Below are 21,244 nucleotides of genomic sequence, written 5' to 3' on the forward strand. Positions count from 1 at the left end.
TCCATAGTGGACATAGAGTAAGGGCACATTTTGTTCCTTAAAACGTTATTTCAGCAGTTCATGTCAGTAATACTGAATTATTTAAATAATAATAATCGTTTACTAAAAAAGTAATAGAAAAATTGAAAATTAGGAGGGGGGAGGGGTCCGGACCCCTTAGACCCCCTCGCTGGATACGTCCTTGCATATAACGCTTAGTAGACGATATGATGAAAGTTATTATATGGACTATAATCTTGTTCCATTTCATCATCATTAAGCGATGGACAACAATACTTTTGAGCGTTCGTTACCCATAAAGTTTAGCCTTTTACAAAGCTAATTTTGGAATACATGTATGAAAACCGTGTGAATAACCTTCAAATAGTTAATAACTTTAAAAACAGTCTTTCGGCATAGAAGTGCTTCTTTTAACACCAGAGAGCTCCATACATCACGTATCATTATTATTTCAGTTATTTCATCTAATGCAGTATTATTTGTTCAAAGCGAAGTACTGACGATGGATTATTTGAAAGGATAACGATACTTTGTTTCTGTTACGCAACAACTTGACGTTTCGATGGCTTAACCAATTTAGTACTTATTAACCATAAACAAATGTAAAATGTAGGCTAATTTTGTGAAATCTATTAATTTAAATGTGACGTATTTAAACGAGTTGTTTCTGCCATTAGCATTTTTAAATATCACACGTATTTAGATGTAACGTATTCAACTAACAAACAGCCTATTTTGACTTCATAAATTACACATATGTATATGTGAACGGGTTCTTTCTGCCATTAGCATTTTTAATTATCACACGTATTTAGATGTGACCTAGTAACTGATAGAATAGCCTATTTTGACTTCATAAATTATACTTACACATTTAAACGGGTTCTTTCTGCCATTAGCAATTTTATTTAACACACCTATTTAGATGTGACATAGTGAATGACAGAATAGCCTATTTTGAGTTCATAAATTACACATATTTATATTTAAATGTTTTCTTTCTGCCATTAGCATTTTTAATTATCACCCGTATTTAGATGTGAGGTAGTGACTGACAGAAAGCCTATTTTGACTTCATTAATTACACATATTTATATTTAAATGGGTTCTTTCTGCCATTAACATTTTTAATTATCACCCGTATTTAGATGTGAGGTAGTGACTGACAGAAAGCCTATTTTGACTTCATTAATTACACATATTTATATTTAAACGGGTTCTTTCTGCCATTAGCATTTTTAATTATCACCCGTATTTAGATGTGAGTTAGTGACTGACAGAAAGCCTATTTTGACTTCATTAATTACACATATTATGTATATTTGAATGGGTTCTTTCTGCCATTAGCATTTGTAATTATCACACGTATTTAGATGTGACCTAGTAACTGATAGAATAGCCTATTTTGACTTCATAAATTATACTTACACATTTAAACGGGTTCTTTCTGCCATTAGCAATTTTATTTAACACACCTATTTAGATGTGACATAGTGAATGACAGAATAGCCTATTTTGAGTTCATAAATTACACATATTTATATTTAAATGTTTTCTTTCTGCCATTAGCATTTTTAATTATCACCCGTATTTAGATGTGAGGTAGTGACTGACAGAAAGCCTATTTTGACTTCATTAATTACACATATTTATATTTAAACGGGTTGTTTCTGCCATTAGCACTTTTAAATATCACACGTATTTAGATGTGAGGTAGTGACTGACAGAAAGCCTATTTTGACTTCATTAATTACACATATTTATATTTAAACGGGTTCTTTCTGCCATTAGCATTTTTAATTATCACCCGTATTTAGATGTGAGTTAGTGACTGACAGAAAGCCTATTTTGACTTCATTAATTACACATATTATGTATATTTGAATGGGTTCTTTCTGCCATTAGCATTTGTAATTATCACACGTATTTAGATGTGACCTAGTGACTGATAGAATAGCCTATTTTGACTTCATAAATTATACTTACACATTTAAACGGGTTCTTTCTGCCATTAGCAATTTTATTTAACACACCTATTTAGATGTGACATAGTGAATGACATAATAGCCTATTTTGACTTCATTAATTACATATATTTATATTTAAACGGGTTCTTTCTGCATTAGAATTTTTAATTATCACACGTATTTTAATGTGACCTAGTGACTGATAGAATAGCCTATTTTGACTTCATAAATTACCTATATGTATATTTAAACGGGTTATTTCTGCCATTAGCATTTTTAATTATCACACTTATTTAGATGTGAGGTAGTGATTGACAGAATAGTTAATTTTGACTCCATATACAGGGTTATCATAAACGAATGGTGAGCTTTCAATAATTCGTTGGAAGATAGTAAAGAAATTTCTAGGTGTTATATTGGTATCTCTGAAAGCCTCCAACCCAAAAGTTTGTTTATAAGCTGTTCTAACCTCAAAATCAGTTCTTGTATTGTTGTTGCGGTGCGTCACTATGTTCTCCGATAAACATAAAGCAAAGTGTATTTTATTGTTGTCTGTTGTGTATCTTGACATTTTAACCAGTTATTGCTTTCCACAGCTATATGTACTCATACACATTCATCTACTTCATGTACAACAAGATGGTGTTCCCTCACACTTCAGTGCATTGGGCACGGACGCTTTGAACGAAATATTTTGAGATCAATGGATAGACCGGCAAGGAGTCCAGACCTGACATCTGGTGATTTTTTTTTCTTGTGGGGTACATTAAAAGCGGTGTTTATTCACAAAACATTTGCGATCTGAACCACTTAAAACACAGCATTAATGAAACAATGACAACCGTAACCGAAGAAATGCTAACGAATGTTTGGAGATAAGTTGAGTATAGTTTGGACATTTGTGGAGCGATTAAGGGCGCACATATTTAAATGTATTAGTTACGTACAAAACTGTATGAGACGACAAATTAGATGAATAAACAACATTAATTGTAGGTAATTCGGGTTTTCTTTAAACCACGTTCGAAACCACACCATTCTTTTATGGTCAACCTGTATTACACATGTGTATATTTAAAAGAGTCTTTCTGCGCCATTAGTATGTTGAATCGTCACCTAAAAATTTTAACGGAAATTCGGTCCAAATCCACTTGCATACTTTTTTTACTCTCCCGGGGAATCGAACCCGTGACCTCTCGGTTAGAGAGCCGCCGTGTTACCCCTACGCTACGGTGAAGGTATATACCGCCTCAGCAGTAATCCTAGTCTAGCAGGTAACGGCCGAGTGTCTGGCACTCTCTATCCCGGCAACTCGATACAGGACGGCTACAGCCTTATATGGAGGACAGGTTGCTCGCTCTGGTACCACAGAGACGTAGAGGCCGCGTAGGACGACGTACAAGGCATCCTGAGGACATTGTAGAAAATACGAGTCCACGTCCATTCATACTGCAGTGTAGGTCAGACACCATTCAACTGTGGTCGACTTCCTGGAACTGCTTTGCGGGATCTAGGATGCCGCTTTTGGGAACTTGAATTGCAACGCGATCTGAATTTCTATAGCAGACATCCCAGCTTTCTTCTGCAAAGGTGGGATGAACCACAGTGCATATCTGCGGAGTAGAGAGGCTAGAGGCAAGCTAGTGTGCCGTAAAGCGTAGAGTTCACTGCAGCCTAATGTATATCCGTTACTTGTTTAAATTACCGCAACATACAATGTATTTCAAAATTTAATGTTTAATAAAAGGATTTATGTGTCAATTAAATAAACTGACATTTATATTGTTTAGTATTAAATATAAAAGTTGTTAAACCCCTAGCAATTAGGCCTTCATCGGTTTACATTCTAGATACTAACTTTATTGTTTATACATTTAGGAAGATTGTGTTTACAAAGTCAGCCTATTGCAATTGTCCTGATCGTACTTAGAGAAACGTTTTTGCACAGCTTCACCGAAAATGATCCCCAGAGTCCAAAAATACCCAATCAAAAGTTTATATATATATATATATATATATATATATATATATATATATATATATATATTTGCCACGTATACAAATTTTATTAATGTAAACAAAAGTCGTTTGATAGGTATTTGCTCTTCCGATCATATGTTAGTTTAGTTATTTAAACGCATATGTGACAGATACGGCCAAATAGAATATAATTGAATCGTAAAAAGTAACGGCTCTGTGGTGTAATGGTAGCACCGGCAATAATTCACCGGCAAGTGAGAGATCCGGGTTCGAGTCCCACGGAGCAAGTACTTTTTGTGATTCAATGGTTATTGAAATTATATATATATATATAACTTTACATACATTATAACATTATATACAAATTTTGAACGGGGTTGGTTTTTGGGCTCTGGCACACGTTATATATTATGTTAAATAACACAGCTTGTGGGAACGATAACTGCCCCGAAAAGCCCAAACAGGTTGAAACTTAGTACAAGAACTGATTATAGAAATATGTAGCAAATATAACGTTTTCGATGTATCGAGTAAATTTCAATCCCACGAGAATAAATAATATTTCAATTCTCATAAAGTCTACCTACTCATTTCGACTAAGCAGGAAGGTTTTGTTAAATTGGATTAAAAAACTCAATTACAGTTAAGAAATGATGATGAAGTACACTTTTTATGTATCTGACCAGGAATTCTTTTGGGGATGATGTTTGTTATTCGAAAAATATTCTTTACACGTCCAAAATATTTTTGTGGAAAAGAGCGAACCAATTTCTACGCATCTCGGCTTTTTGTCTGAAAGCGTTTTATATTATAACGTTAAATAACGTTTCAGTTCCACGACAGAAGGATACGCACAAACTGCTTGTTTGATTGGTAGTCTGAAATTTCACTAAACTTTATATAATTGTGGAATTTCTTTTTTAAATTATGAATTTACCAAGAAAAAATTATGTCAAATATTATTTAAATAGTTGCGAAGTTAAGAAAAAGTCCAATCGGAAATCCTGTGACAACATAGGCCTGCAGTATTACGATACTGTATTTCTTGCTGCTTGTACAGGTATGTTGCAAAGCCACAACTTATAGCCTACAGTGTCGCTCTTCCCATCTCAGTATCATAAGAACGTAATAGGGTATTACGCCAGGCATCGCAAACAAGCCAAGAAGCAATGATTATAAAATTAATTGCAACTGCAAAACCTCCTCTTAACAATGATTAGAGGCATTACGTCTATCGCCCATGAGTTATTATTATTGTCAGCAGTAAAGGGGAATATTTATGTTATATAAATTAAGTATGTTATATAGATAAATACTAGTCAAACCTTATTTTAATTGCTTGGCTTACACTACATCTAATCTTTATTTGGATATTAATACAATATTACAGAAAACCAACTGCGTCTCAAAAAGGTAGCATTTTATACAGGTTGTGCGTTGCAATTAATCAAATTACAATGTTGTAAAGCTTAATAATTAATTTCAGTTAAGGCTTCGATTATCGATTTCATGAAAGGCTTCTACTCCGAAATTACGGTTTATTAATTTTAATTTGATATTCAACGTCAATTGACTGGAAACATTCTTAGAATATTTTACACCCAGTTAACACCGTGTTGAGATATAGTTGCTACAATTATAATTTTGAAATATCACGGCCTGGCTGTGAAGAGCCATCTTCAATCAACAGAAAATAGTATTAGAGTATCGAAAAACTGGCCTATGATGTTATCATTTGGGACATTTATTGGTTTACCTTCAGTCAGTCACGGTTCTGTTAACCTGTTTAAGCGGATTTATTACTGACAGTTTCGACTGTTAACTGAAAATGGCTTCTTCACAGCGAGGTTTCTTCACAGAGCCATCTTCAATCAACAGAAAATAGCATTAGAGTATCGAAAAACTGGCCTATGATGTTATCATTTGGGTCATTTATCGGTTTACCTTCAGTCAGTCACGGTTCTGTTCACCTGTCTAAGCGGATTTATTACTGACAGTTTCGACTGTTAACTGAAAATGGCTTCTTCACAGCGAGGTTTCTTCACAGAGCCATCTTCAATCAACAGAAAATAGCATTAGAGTATCGAAAAACTGGCCTATGATGTTATCATTTGGGTCATTTATCGGTTTACCTTCAGTCAGTCACGGTTCTGTTCACCTGTTTAAGCGGATTTATTACTGACAGTTTCGACTGTTAACTGAAAATGGCTTCTTCACAGCGAGGTTTCTTCACAGAGCCATCTTCAATCAACAGAAAATAGCATTAGAGTATCGAAAAACTGGCCTATGATGTTATCATTTGGGTCATTTATCGGTTTACCTTCAGTCAGTCACGGTTCTGTTCACCTGTCTAAGCGGATTTATTACTGACAGTTTCGACTGTTAACTGAAAATGGCTTCTTCACAGCGAGGTTTCTTCACAGAGCCATCTTCAATCAACAGAAAATAGCATTAGAGTATCGAAAAACTGGCCTATGATGTTATCATTTGGGTCATTTATCGGTTTACCTTCAGTCAGTCACGGTTCTGTTAACCTGTTTAAGCGGATTTATTACTGACAGTTTCGACTGTTAACTGAAAATGGCTTCTTCACAGCGAGGTTTCTTCACAGAGCCATCTTCAATCAACAGAAAATAGCATTAGAGTATCGAAAAACTGGCCTATGATGTTATCATTTGGGTCATTTATCGGTTTACCTTCAGTCAGTCACGGTTCTGTTCACCTGTCTAAGCGGATGTATTAGTGGCATTTTCGAACTCGAAATGGCTTCTTCACAACTAGGTCAAACGCTTTAAAATTAATGGTGTTAACAAAATTTTTTGACACGTTTTGAACCTAAAAACTGGAAAATGATAGTATAGGCATAGCCTGTGCTGCGATTCTTAGATGGATTGTAAACGCCTTTTTGCTTTCTCGTACACACTACAAATGCAATTGTAATTCACAAATGTCTAAGAAAGGGTTTTTTTATAATCATCTCTAAACGGTTCCGATAATTCAAACCCATAAAACAATTATATATACTTAAAAATCATAGTTTCGGTCAACACTTTCTTTTACTTCATCTACAATTTTAAAAACATTTTAACCTTATAAAATACAAGGTTACTAAAAAAAGCAATGGTGAAAAATAGGGCTAATATATGTGCAGAAAAGGAAAAAAGAATTATCACTTGTGTTAACTAACGTGTTATATTAACCCATTTAAATGCCGAGAGCCGATGAGATCGGCCCGCGGGTTTATACGATGCACATAAGGAACAATAAAAAAGATGCAAACAAATAAATGAAGATCACAAAATTTCAATGTTTGTATTCCAAAGTTTTTCCAAATTTAATTTTTGTTTGTTTTATTCTTTTATTTTAAAATTTTAACATATTTTATCTTTAGAATAAATATTATATGGAATAGCCGATTTTCCCATCTACATTATAAAAGAAAAATCGTCTCATTATGTTTCCTTTTAAACAAGTTATGGATTATGTAGGTGATCAGTAACAATCTCCAAAAGAGAGCTTGGCACTGCAAGAAGTGACGTCATAAATGCTTGGCACTGACACCACCACCCCTCCAAAGTGCTTGGCACTCAAAGGGTCAATGAACATGTTTTAATATACACTACAATAATTTACAAAAATGTTTATAATAGTTTTAATGCACACTAGAGAATGAGCGCACGATATTCCATCTCTGCACACACACAACTGCGCTAGAGTTTACACTGGTTCTGTTACGTGCTGTCTTAAGCCTTAAAGTTTTTGAGGTATAAGAGGATAGTAAAATTTGCCTTTGACGAATCCTACAAGAAGAAATCCCAGGGATTGATTAGGTCAGGCGATCGTAGCGTCCAGCGCAACAAAGGTCTGTGTTCATGTCCAGAGTAATCATTTCAGCGGTTTGGTAGCGCAACATTTAAAAATCAAAATCAAATCAAAATCTTTTTATTGCAGCGACATTGTATATACATTGTATGGCAAACGTCAATACGGGGTTTCTAAAATTCCAAGCATTCATACACACAATACACATTCATACTTACAATTTTACAATCACGCCTCTTTCATTCTTCGCCAATGCAGCCCACTTGGCACAGCAGAGTCAGTCTTCTAATTGGGCGGTCTCCCAGTCAAATGCCAAAAACTCACCCGCATTATAGAGTGCCTGAGACACCAAGAAGCGTTTGAGGCGAGTCTTTAACGCCTTAGGCGTTGGGGCATGTTTAATTGAATTGGGCAGTCTGTTGAGGAACTGCACACCCGCTTGCGAGGGTAGGCGTTCATAAACTACCGTTCTGTGTCTCCCAGTCCGGTATTTTGCTCTGCCACGCGTCTCATACATGTGTATGTCTTGGCCTCTGGTTAAGGCACATTTACTCACACAAAACAAAGTTGTTTCCAAAGTGTAGAGGCACGGCAGAGTCAACAGCTGCAATTTCCTGAAAGCTTCCCTGCACGACTCTCTAAATTTGATTTTGGCGATTACTCTAATTGCTTTTTTTTGGAGTCTGAATGCTCTTTGAAACTGAGTGTTTGCGCAAGCTCCCCAAAGGACCACTCCGTAGGCAAGATGGGGATAAATCAAGCCGTAATACGCCGTAATCAGTACCTGACTCGGACAGTATTTGGCTAAAGATCTCAAAACAAAAATGCCTGAGCAGATTTTTGCGCAAACATGGTCAATGTGCTCATTCCAAGTCAGCCCTCGATCGAGGTGCATTCCTAGGAATTTTGAAGAGCAGACTTCTTCCAGTGTGGAGTCATCTAACAAAATGGCCGGCTCACACTGGTTGCCTGCAGTGCGCAAGGCAAAATTTAAAACGTTGGTTTTTGAAGAGTTTGTTGTTCAGCCTTAGTCAACCAAACAGCCAACACAACATATAATATTATAAAAACAAATTTATAAACATGCCCTTTTATAGCTGCAAGAATCAGCTGTTTCAATCATTCAAACAAAAGTAACAACTGTTCAATTCTGCACCATTCTTCCATACCACTTGAATATTTGCGAAGAACTGACGACATTTATATTGAGAATTTGGAGTGCATATTAAATTAATGTTCAGAAAACTTTATTTGTGCACCATTCTTTTTGATTGCTGTTTAAAATAACCACATTAGTTCTAGAATAATTGAATACAACGAGTGAAAACTGATTATCTGGAGGGCACCACATAAACGTTTTTCAAGGTCCGCATAATAATCAGGAAGTCCAAAGACCAATGCGGCTTTCGGAACTTACCGCATGCAGAGAAAAACTTCCTTCACGGTCGCGTAGTGACTGCCATATCTTCGCGGTTGATTTTGGAAAAACACATACATGCGGCTAGCAGTGTGGTTGTCGACAAGAAATTGATTGTGCTGTGGTCGGTAACAAATCGGTCGAGGTTATCAAACCGTGCTAGATACTTACTGTCACTGCTCGACCGCACGTATCCTGTAAGTGAACGCAGTTTGAACTCGTTGCAAGAAACCAATGAAATCATAGAGAATGCCGTTCGAAAGTAGATTCAATTTGAAATTAACTGCGAGTGGTTGTCCTCTGTGATTGACTCATGCAGTCTTCCTTTTCTTGTCTAGTCTTTGCGGGGAAAGGACATTCGAAACAAGAGTTGAACATGAATCTAGGATAACTCTAGAATAACAAAGATGGAAGCGCATATTTGATTATGAAACCATCAAACTGAAAGTGGAATTTGTATGTCCATTTGTGTTGGACATACAAATTGATCTGAGCCCAACATGATTTTTTTCATCAAACTGACAAATTGATACTGTGCAGCGGAAAGTAATCTTCCATGCTTAATAAATTTTTGCATACACCTGAATGGCCAAAATTGGGCCTAAACGAGGCTTTAAATGAGATGAACCTCTCCAAAAAAAATACAATACTATTGTAACCATACTTTGTTGGAATCTCTTATTCTACGCTGTTTGGTCATCCAGAGTATGCTACACTAATATAATTATTATGTTTTCATGAAGTGTCGTTTTGAATCATGACAAGATAGCCTACAACAAGATCGCAGAATATCTACCGACGTTTCGCATAACTCGTTATAACATGACCATAAATAATAACAACGTCGTGGTGCGTAACTTCAATATGTGAAATTATCGACCCATTGTTTTCTTATCACATTTTGAAATATTCCCCGAGAATATCTGAAGGATCTCCTCTCGGACGGCCAGAACGAGTCTATCTCCGGCGACTTGTCCCCACTGCTCACCATTGCTCACGACTTATCTTCCACATTGTTCACCACCGGCGCTAATCTCGGCGGTGATCTAAGCACCAGGTCACGTGATCACACATTAGTCACGCACTTTCTCTGTCATCAGCGATTGTCTGTGCGTACCTCGTCTCACGCGTTCATTACACCGGCCCCGGTCCTGCATCATCATTATCATTAGGGGGCGTGGCAGTTATATATTCCGTATTTCAACGGGTTTGCCTCTTGCTGAATCAATAAAGCGTTAGTTATTGGAAGATTTGACCCTCGCGGAGAAAGTACCCCTAATCATCAGTTAATTCGACCTGCCTGCGGATAAGAAGGATTAACATCCTCTTATTTTGAATAACACACGGTCAGCTCTATTTATTTACCGTGACAATACTCAATGTGAATGTGGTTTAATCCTTGGTTATTATTTCATCTGTCTTTATTCAGTTCGAAATTAATTGTTCGCTTGAGGCGGTGTGTGTTTTCATTCTTCCAGTTTAAAGTTTATGTGTTCTAATCTCTTAGTTAATTCAAATATTAACCTTCAACTTACAACAGAAGATTTACGATCAAGAGACAGAGTTCTTAGCAATTGCATGACTTTTATTAAAAATGGAGATTTTAATAATTAATTTAAAGCAATACGGTTTGTTATGTGCAGGGATTGTTCAGCACCCAGAGACCGGCAGCCGGGCACATGGCGAGCAAACTGAGGGCGCAGGAGGTGGCAGCCCTACAGCGGGCCCTGGAGTCCGAGAGGTTCGCCACCAAGTCGGCCCAGGAGAGGGCCAAGGAGCTCCAGCAGGCGCTCGACAGCGAACGGAGCGCTGTACGAGCGCTTAAGCGCGAGGCTGCCTCCCAAGCGCGGGCCATCCGTGAGGAGGAGGCTAAGAAGTACAACGCCCTGATAGAGCAGCTGAAAACCAAGTAAGTATGTCAGTAGTGACACCTCAAAGTATGAGGGAGGCTGGTTACACCGTTTACACAATTATTTGAAACGTCATCACCGTTTTGTGAAACAAATTAGTATTCTGGTTTATCTATGAAATATGCTAATCATACTTACAATGCATTTATAAACACAATTATCCCAATCCTTTAGACAATTAATTCCGTTTCTTTTTTCATAGCAGGTTAAAATTTATGAACGTTTATTTCTCCTCTGAAAATGCAACACAAATGATGATCTTGAGGAATATGTTAAAACATTAGCCATTGTTATATTTATATCTTAAAACAAAATGTTTGTTTGGATTTAGGAATAGGGTACAAAATGATAGGTAAATTTATAAATCATTGTTATTTAATTGTGTGTGACTTAATAAATAGGTAGATACAAATTTAATCAAATCTATCTTTTTACCTTTTTGCAATGACCATATAATAATTTTGGATTAACGTTGAAAATATAACGTTCTAAAGGAACGGGTTTTATCAGAACTTTGCAATTTCAATAAATTATACAACACACTAGTAAAACGCTTCTCCCTTAAAATACTAACGAATGGCTAAATGATACAGAAAATGTTTTTAGTGTATTTTAAAGCAAACGAGTCTTCTGTTAAATCAGAAACTACCACATACAGAGCACAGAGACAGTGGATGCTCAACAACACCGAGCCAACAGGACTATCAAAACACAGCCTCGGTGCCAGAGGAACTGTCAGAACAATTATAAATGTCTAAACTGATGAGACAAGTATAATATGTCTGTAATTGGACGAGCATCCTTTCATTTTAATTGAGTTAAGTTTTGAATTGTAATAAATTAGTAAAGAAACGTTTAGAATATTTCATTTGGTCAGAACGGAAAATATGGTAGAGAAAGGAGGCTGAATAGCGATAATACGTTTGAAGTAGACCTATGGTAAAAGGAAGTTCTTGGTGTCCTTGATTCAAACCAAGTCACATTGAAATTTTATCACAAACAGATGGAAAACTAGAGATTAGACTGACGAATCTTTGCTTCCAGAATGGAGTTGGCCCAGAATGAGCTCGTGGCGATGGAGAAAGAATCCACGACTCGAGCTCTAACAGCACAGTTCCACCGGGAGCTTCAGACGCGCCAGGAAGAGTGGCGGCGAGACTCCAGAAGACAGTTGGAACCGCTGCAGGAACAGGTACACAGGCTGTCATAGTGGGTTAGGATACCTCTCTTAAGTCATGAGCTCTTGGTATTATTTCTATAAAATAATATTGCAAATCACTATACTCTTGCAAAGTATTTCGTTTGTCTTTAACTTGTTTATGAATAAATAATTTAAAATTAACAATTTATTGTCTCTAAGATTTTTTGGGGCATCTGAGTACCTGAAGGAATTATAACCTGTAGAAACCTTTGCTATCTAGAAATTGAGTAGTTTTCAATATTTCTTCATCTGGCCAATTGAACCCATTGCAATTGATTGATATAGAAGGTTTGTAATTTAATGGATCAAAGGTCAAGACACAATAGTTAATTTTAAAATGTAATTGAATCTTTTCCACCAGTGCATTGGAACAAAATTGATTTACTGAAGATCAGTGGCATAACTAAGAATAGCCTTTTTGGGAAGAGGGGTAAATATGATTAAAGAGCATACCACACCTGAGTATGGAATAAATATGAATAAATTAGATAAACTTAATTCAAGTTACATGCCTGTTATGCGACTATTTTTTTATTTTTAGCGGTTTTTGGGGAGGGGGGATCTTTTCATGCTCCCCTTTGCACGCCACTGAAAAATAGCTTCTGATTAGACCCTTAATGAGTCTTACTACATTCATTCTAGAGTAATTTGACAATGTAGTAAGATTCTGGTTATGTGGTTGCTGTATTTAGTTATTCTTTGTAAATACGAAACTTATTTAACAGTTGAAGCTATACGGTGAACTAATATTATTATCGCGGGAGATTATAGCAGGAGATTTACGCGTGTGGGTGTTGCAGCTGAAGGAAGCGCAGCGAGCCTGTATGGAGAGTCCGCCACAGCGGGAAACCGAGGCCCTGGTCCATTCCTTGCACGCAGACTTCCACCGAAGCCTGCACCAAAAGCAAGAAGAGTGGCGCCGCGAAAGCAAAGCCCAGGTGAGTCGAACCATATGAAGCTCGAGCTTCGTGTTATCACACCCTCTGATTTCAAAGACACAGGTGAAGTCAGTTGGCAAGGACAGGACGGAACTCAAAACCAATTTTTTGTGGTACGTTTATAACTGAAGGGTAAGAATTCTGTTTTGATAAAATAAAACTAAGAATCCCATACCTTTTGAGGAGGAAACCATAGTGATTTAGTCGAGTTGAAACTCTAAGAGCAGTACTGAAACTTACAAAATCATTGGTTGATGCAGTAATTGTTGTGTCATCGGCAGAAAGAATTACTGATGCAAGAAAGTATGCTGGAGATCGGTAACGTTAGAGCAGGAAAATAATTGGAACGAACACTGACCCTTGCGGAAGTCCTGATCATTGATAATCCAAGATGACCTGTCATTTGTATTGGTGACATCAGTGTATACTACTATATGCCTGCTGTTGAATAGATACGTACCCAACGTACCCAAGTTGTTAACTTATCTCTTTTTAAAACTTGATCCTTCCCCAGGTGGACGCTCTGACCAACCAGCTGCGGGAGCTCCAGCGCCTTTACACAGATACTTGCAACAAACTCACGACGACAACGAACGAAGCCGAAACTATCCCAAAACTGCGCCAAGAAATACACACTTTGAAACTTCAAAATAAGGAACTTGAAGAGAAAGTACAGGTAGATCATTATTTTATCACTCGATTTATGAAAATTATTTGATTGCAATATTTTTACAGCTAGTTTATTGACTCTCTTTTTAGATACTTATGGAAGCGGACAGGAGGAAGGTTGAAGAATTCCGCAGCCAACACGAAGAAAACGCAGCTAAAATTGCCGAATTGCAACGAGCGGCCAGGAAGGAGGCATTTCAACTGGTGAGTTGAAATTTGCAGTGAAAAATAGATTATTATTACTGTGTTCCTTTTATATTGAAAAAGTCTACGGTGTATTGAAGAAATTTGATGTAAATGACTTTTTACTCTTAATGTGTTGATAGCTTTGTTAACTTTTTGAAATAACCGTTTTATTATTTCGTTTTTGATTGATATAATGAATGATAGAGATTTCCTTTAGCTCTGTCGGGAATTAAAAGAGTATTTATCGATTCACCTTATACTCCGTCCGTCGAGCTGTAGTCCCTGAAGATTTATAAACGTTCACTAATACATACATACTTGTCCAACTGGCCTACATACATGGGCTGAGCGTTAGCAAAGCCTATCACTCGAGAGGCTGAACAAATTGCATTCGTCTGTCTGTCCACATGGTACCCCGAGAAAGAACTGACCTGGAAACTTGAAATTTGGTTGAAGCTTCATCTATATATACAGGCAACATCCAGTTCGATGATACGTGGTATGGCGTAGTCCTACCTACCTTGATTTTTATGTATTTAAAATAAGTTTATATAATATGTTATTTCCTTGGAAGAATGAAAAAACATGGGTCACAATGATGATTTTAAACCTGTACAAATTTATAGGTGGCTAATTTTCTTTATTTTGTTATAAAGATATAACATGTATATATAAGTAACACAATTTACTGAGTTAAATAATAATTAATAGTGATGGTAAATAAATATCGTGATATTGTCTATGTTCATGACAGGGCACGTCGAATGCGCGTGCGAAAGCGCTTGGAATTGTGATGGCCCGTAAACTTTAGGGTTCTCTGCTATACGAATAGAGTATAAATCTGAAAAACATTCACCATCAATAATATAAAAATATATGGAAGCCAAAAAAAATCGGTTAAGGAAAGAACTAGTCGACAAAAATATAAGTTACATAACAGTAGACGTACTTAACATTTGTTTTTAAGTTTTGTTATTAACGGTTGAGTTGTTTTCTAGGACTCTTGCACACTTTGATTGGCGTTTTCGAATAAGAATTGGGTTCCTTAAAGTTTTTTTTTAACTACACTGTGATTGAACATGGGGTAGTTTTGGTGTAATGTATGTTTTAATCTGGGTGTTGAATATTAACAAAGCTGCTTTACAATCCATGTGAATTTGTCCGTTAGATTGCTTATTTTTCTCAGACTTGTTATCATTTTTTAATCTTATTGTGTCATTAATTAAACAAAGGCAATGTTTTAACGTATCAGAATTTCCTGCGCAGCTCTTTACGAATAAAATTTAAAAACGGGTCCTATTTGCTAGTAATTGTTATATTTTAATCCTTCAGCAATTAAATTAGATAATATCAGAAGAAGCTAAACTTAGCTTCATTTATTTTTTCATACTCTAGAGTTAAATCAATGATAAGTGTCGGTTTTTGTCTTAGGAGAGAATATCTATTTTGAGTTAAATAAATAGGATTCATCAACTGAACTAGATCCGACTCAGAATCAGCATTTCTGGACAGGTGGTTTTCATTTCTCCCACAACAGTTTAGTATATTCTCTTTAGATGTTCGTTCACTGCTCATATGGATTGTAAAGTAGAATTTATTTAATCCTACCAGATCAAGTTGAGGAAATACGACCTCCCTTTGCAACTCTGCACTCTAGTTGCAAAGTTGGTAGAGCTTTTACTCCTTAGTGGACTCGTTTGTTTATTGTTGCGGGCATTCTTCTTTACGTAGTCTATTATATTCTATGACATTTAAAATTACAAACCCTGTTTCAACCCTATGAGCTCAACAGTTTACGCAACAGTTCAGTCTGTTCCCTTCAAATGTTCGCTCACTCCTCATATAGATTGTAAAGTAGAATTTAGTTTATTCTCCCAGATCAAGTTGAGGAAATATGACCTCCCTTTGCAACTCTGCACTCTATCTCACGAAGTTGGTAGAGCTTTTACTCCTTAGTGGACTAGTTTGTTTATTGTTACGAGCTTACCACTTTACGTAACCTACTATAATCTATGACATTTAAAATTACACATCTTGTTCAACCTTTAAAAATCATCAGTTCAAAGCAACAGTTCAGTATTTTCCCTTAAAATGTTCGCTCACTGTTCATATGGATTATAAAGTAGAATTTATTTAATCCTACCAGATCCATGACTTTTAAATTTATAAATCTTTTTCAAACATTTAAGATCTTCAAATCATATCAAATAATAAGTTTTCATCAAATTGATGTACATTTAATAGTATATTGTGCCTTTGGTAGTTATATTTTTCTTTTTATTAAACTTTTAACGTGCTATTTCCAAAATAAATTACTGAAATAAGAGAATCCTCTATAGAGAAATAGATCATCTCGCTTAGAATATTACCAATCAATATCTCTTTTCAAAACCATTGAAGAAATTTAAAAGCAAACCCTCGGTTCATATTAAAGCGGCAAATATCTTCAAAGCACGCCTGTTCCCCAAAGTCTTAAAAGACTGAAGAAGAAAAGTTCTAAGTATCCACATTGACACCAAAGTCTGGTTGTTCCAAAACTCGAGATCCCCGACCGAATTGCACACGTGTACGACGATTTCACCGGTCATCATAACCGGCCAATTTACGACACATAATGTGGCACTTATCTCCCGGTAAATCAAGGGAGCGTCGACACAAAGAAGAAGCTGGTCGTCAAATTTGAAGTGATATATGGATACCTCTCCGAGTCAGTTAGGCGGTACCGTGTCGCGCCGCATTCCTTCAGGTGCCTCCCTGACGCTTTTAAGCCCAAGCCTAGTATATTGAGCCGTATATCTTAATCTTGGACGAGGACTTTTATGGTTTCATCGAAAGAGGCACAATGGTGGAAGTCCTCTGTCCGCGGTCCACCATATATGATCGTGGTCTGCTCTTCCATCGGATTCCAACCGGATCGCCTCGTATATCGGAACGATCCGGTGTCGACCATCGATTGTTTTCATATACAATTAATATCGAGGTAGGCTATCTCATCTGGAAATGTTATACCTTCTATATACTAAGAACGTTATATCTAAAACGCTGCTAAATTTGCCTTTTTAAGTCAAAACTTTTAAACGTAGAAGAATGTGTTGTCATCATCGGATTGAAAAAGTTGGTTCGGTTTTATGAATCTAATTCAAATAAATAAAACTGTTTTATATTTGAGAAACAATTTGCGTACATAAACCATTTTAAAACGTGCAATATAAATAAGGATAATTTTGAGAAACATGTACAATTTAGGAAATGTTTTGTACTTGTTTACACATTATTGTTTAAACCGTTTAGTCCTCCACTGTAAATAAGATTCCGAACCCATGATTTGTGGTTAAAACTTTCTTCGGTGGATCGTACTTGGTCCGTATACCGTATATACATTTTGAAAGAAACTAAAAACAGTGTTTAAAATTCTAATGTGGTTGTAGTAATTTAAAACTAAATAGATATTTAGTAAAAATTACTAAAAATAAGTATGGATTATTTTTAGAGGTACTTTATAAAATAAAATGATTTTAAGTAAATTATTTTCTTTCATTTGCCTACAAGTAATATAAAATTAAACACTCTTCGTGGGACACCCGGCATTTACCTTGACTAACATTATTTATTTAATGTAGTTATGTATTTTATATAGTTACATTGACGCATCCCATGTAATATTGTAAGTGTTTCACGCAATAAAGAATATTATTATTAATAATAAATTGCATACTTAACGACAATTGCAAGACAGAGAAATGAGTGCTTTTTGGCTATTAATATTCTGGTGCCGATACAAGCCGGTGGCCAAGTATGCGAAGACTGAAGAGGTCTGGGCAGCACGACCGCCTACCTATCTCGTGCAAAAAGCCACTTCCGAGCCGACGATTGTTAATGTCCGGATAAGGGCTCTCAGTCTGCTCTCCCCGTTACGCGCCGCACCACGATTCCCTGATATATGGTCATATATCCGTATGATGTATTTATGGCTGCTCGATTTTATCGTACCATGAGCGGTAACGACCGTGTTAAGTATTTTACAACGGCTGTAAATTTTTGAAAGCCTTTCAACACGTGAAATTCTTTAGTCGGCAGCGGCTGTGCGAAGCGCCCAAGACCGTTGCCGGTTCTGAATTAGATCGAATCCGCTCGGGGCTTAACAGCGGTTATGTAAATATACCTGCGGGACCATCGGTGACTTCAAGAGTGGTAAATTACTTCACCAATATGAAGCTATGTATTGGGCAAATTACCAATATATTTTTAGGCGTTTCTCGCCAGTGGATAAAAGAAAATTGTGTTTCCCTACTGAGTTACAGGATTTAATGCAGAACAGCCAAGCCCCCATGGTTAGACGTGCATAGAACACATTCGTGTCTATGTAGAAATGAAATTTCATGAAAAGTTCAGAATCGAAGATGAAATCTCTCTCACCACATTCAAATCTTTGTTTATTAAGTTAGCTTTAATAACAATGTTAAAATAATGAAAGTTCAGGTGAGCAAGGGAAAGTACTACAGCACAAGAGTGCGCTGTATTCAAATCTTCTCACAGATTTTCTGCTCTATTATTTTTTATTTTTACTCCATAAATAAAAAAGACAATGTTAAAAATCAGTTTTGTTCTCAGTCTATTTCAGTATTAAAAATGTCTTTATTCTGATATTTTCTCGTTACTATTATGGTTACCCATGAGATCAATAATAGTAAAAGTTCAGGTGAGCAAGGGAAAGTACTACAACACAAGAGTGCGCTGTATCCAAATCTTCTCACAGATTTTCTGCTCTATTATTTTTTATTTTTACTCCATAAATAAAAAAGACAATGTTAAAAATCAGTTTTGTTCTCAGTCTATTTCAGTATTAAAAATGTCTTTATTCTGATATTTTCTCGTTACTATTATGGTTACCCATGAGATCAATAATAGTAAAAGTTCAGGTGAGCAAGGGAAAGTACTACAACACAAGAGTGCGCTGTATACAAATCTACTCACAGATTTTCTGCTCTATTATTTTTTATTTTTACTCCATAAACAAAAAAGACGATGTTAAAAATCAGTTTTGTTCTCAGTCTATTTCAGTATTAAAAATGTTCTTTATTATGATATTTTCTCGTTACTATTATGGTTACTCATGAGATCAATAATAGTAAAAGTTCAGGTGAGCAAGGGAAAGTACTACAACACAAGAGTGCGTGTATACAAATCTTCTCACAGATTTTTCTGCTCTATTATTTTTTATTTTTACTCCATAAAACAAAAAAGACGATGTTAAAAATCAGTTTTGATCTCAGTCTATTTCAGTATTAAAAAATGTCTTTATTATGATATGTTCTCGTTACTATTATGGTTACCCATGAGATCAATAGTAAAAGTTCAGGTGAGCAATGGAAAGTACTACAACACAAGAGTGCGCTGTATACAAATCTACTCACAGATTTTCTGCTCTATTATTTTTTATTTTTACTCCATAAACAAAAAAGACGATGTTAAAATCAGTTTTGTTCTCAGTCTATTTCAGTATTAAAATGTCTTTATTATGATATTTTCTCGTTACTATTATGGTTACTCATGAGATCAATAATAGTAAAAGTTCAGGTGAGCAAGGGAAAGTACTACAACACAAGAGTGCGCTGTATACAAATCTTCTCACAGATTTTCTGCTCTATTATTTTTTATTTTTACTCCATAAACAAAAAAAGACGATGTTAAAAATCAGTTTTGATCTCAGTCTATTTCAGTATTAAAAATGTCTTTATTATGATATTTTTCTCGTTACTATTATGGTTACTCATGAGATCAATAATAGTAAAAGTTCAGGTGAGCAAGGGAAAGTACTACAACACAAGAGTGCGCTGTATCCAAATCTTCTCACAGATTTTCTGCTCTATTATTTTTTATTTTACTCCATAAACTCCTAAAAAAAGCAATGTTAAAAATCAGTTTTTTGTTCTCAGTCTATTTCAGTATTAAAATGTCTTTATTCTGATATTTTCTCGTTACTATTATGGTTACTCATGAGATCAATAATAGTAAAAGTTCAGGTGAGCAAGGGAAAGTACTACAACACAAGAGTGCGCTGTATACAAATCTTCTCACAGATTTTCTGCTCTATTATTTTTTTATTTTTACTCCATAAATAAAAAAGACAATGTTTAAAAATCTGTTTTGTTCTCAGGCCTATTTCAGTATTACAAATGTCGTTTATTCTGATATTTTCTCGTTACTATTACGGTTACCCATGAGATCAATAATAGTTAAAAGTTCAGGTGAGCAAGGGAAAGTACTACAACACAAGAGTGCGCTGTATACAAATCTTCTCACAGATTTTCTGCTCTATTATTTTTTATTTTTACTCCATAAATAAAAAAGACAATGTTAAAAATCAGTTTTGTTCTCAGTCTATTTCAGTATTAAAAATGTCTTTATTCTGATATTTTCACGTTACTATTATGTTACCCATATGAGGTCAATAATAGTAAAAGTTCAGGTGAGCAAGGGAAAGTACTACAACACAAGAGTGCGCTGTATCCAAATCTTCTCACAGATTTTCTGCTCTATTATTTTTTTATTTTTATTCAATGAATAGAAATGACAATGTTAATTATAAGTGGAACGGAGTGGCATGTGATTTTATAATCGAACTCAGTATTGCCTATTTAGAAATAAAGCTTCGTACAAATTATCTAGTCAGTTTGTTTTCGGGCTTTCACGCATCGACCTTCACTGTGACCTTGAGGTATCTTATTATTCTTTTTACATTTAATCTATCCAACCATGGAGGTATATGAGGCTTCTCTTATGTAAAATGTAGTGTTCTAAATGGTATTTTAGCTAGCATGTAAGGTCAACTTGTTTTTAGAACAAGCAGGTGACTATCAAGCAGTGGAATATCTAAAACATTATAGAAGGAGCGACTTCGAAAATCTCCAGGAGGGGTCCTATCTAGAAAATATCTTATCTGGAAAAAAATAAAATTTAGAGTTTAGCAGTATTTAAGGTCATACTGTATTTAAACTGAAACTTCCAATAATAAATATCCTCCTGTATAGAGCTCAGATGTATCGTAATTGGTCTAAGCTTAAACAACCACCGCCCAATTAGGAGAAGCCTGATTAATATGGCTTCCTTATCACAGGCTGTAGGTTTCTGATAATCTGACGCTATCTTCTATG

At 35.6% G+C, this 21,244-nt stretch overlaps 1 protein-coding gene across 1 annotated transcript in view; it reads left to right on the top strand.

Moving 5' to 3' along the window:
* LOC124354653 (trichohyalin) overlaps positions 1–21,244 on the top strand; it is a 177,044-nt gene that overhangs the window by 17,092 nt on the left and 138,708 nt on the right. The window contains exons 2-6 of the mRNA XM_046805281.1: positions 10,830–11,095; positions 12,141–12,288; positions 13,098–13,235; positions 13,750–13,911; positions 13,995–14,108. Coding sequence (XP_046661237.1) covers positions 10,830–11,095; positions 12,141–12,288; positions 13,098–13,235; positions 13,750–13,911; positions 13,995–14,108 — 828 coding nt within the window. The remainder of the gene's footprint in view (positions 1–10,829; positions 11,096–12,140; positions 12,289–13,097; positions 13,236–13,749; positions 13,912–13,994; positions 14,109–21,244) is intronic.

The sequence above is a fragment of the Homalodisca vitripennis genome, chromosome 1, assembly GCF_021130785.1.
Source record: "Homalodisca vitripennis isolate AUS2020 chromosome 1, UT_GWSS_2.1, whole genome shotgun sequence".
NCBI lineage: Eukaryota > Metazoa > Arthropoda > Insecta > Hemiptera > Cicadellidae > Homalodisca > Homalodisca vitripennis.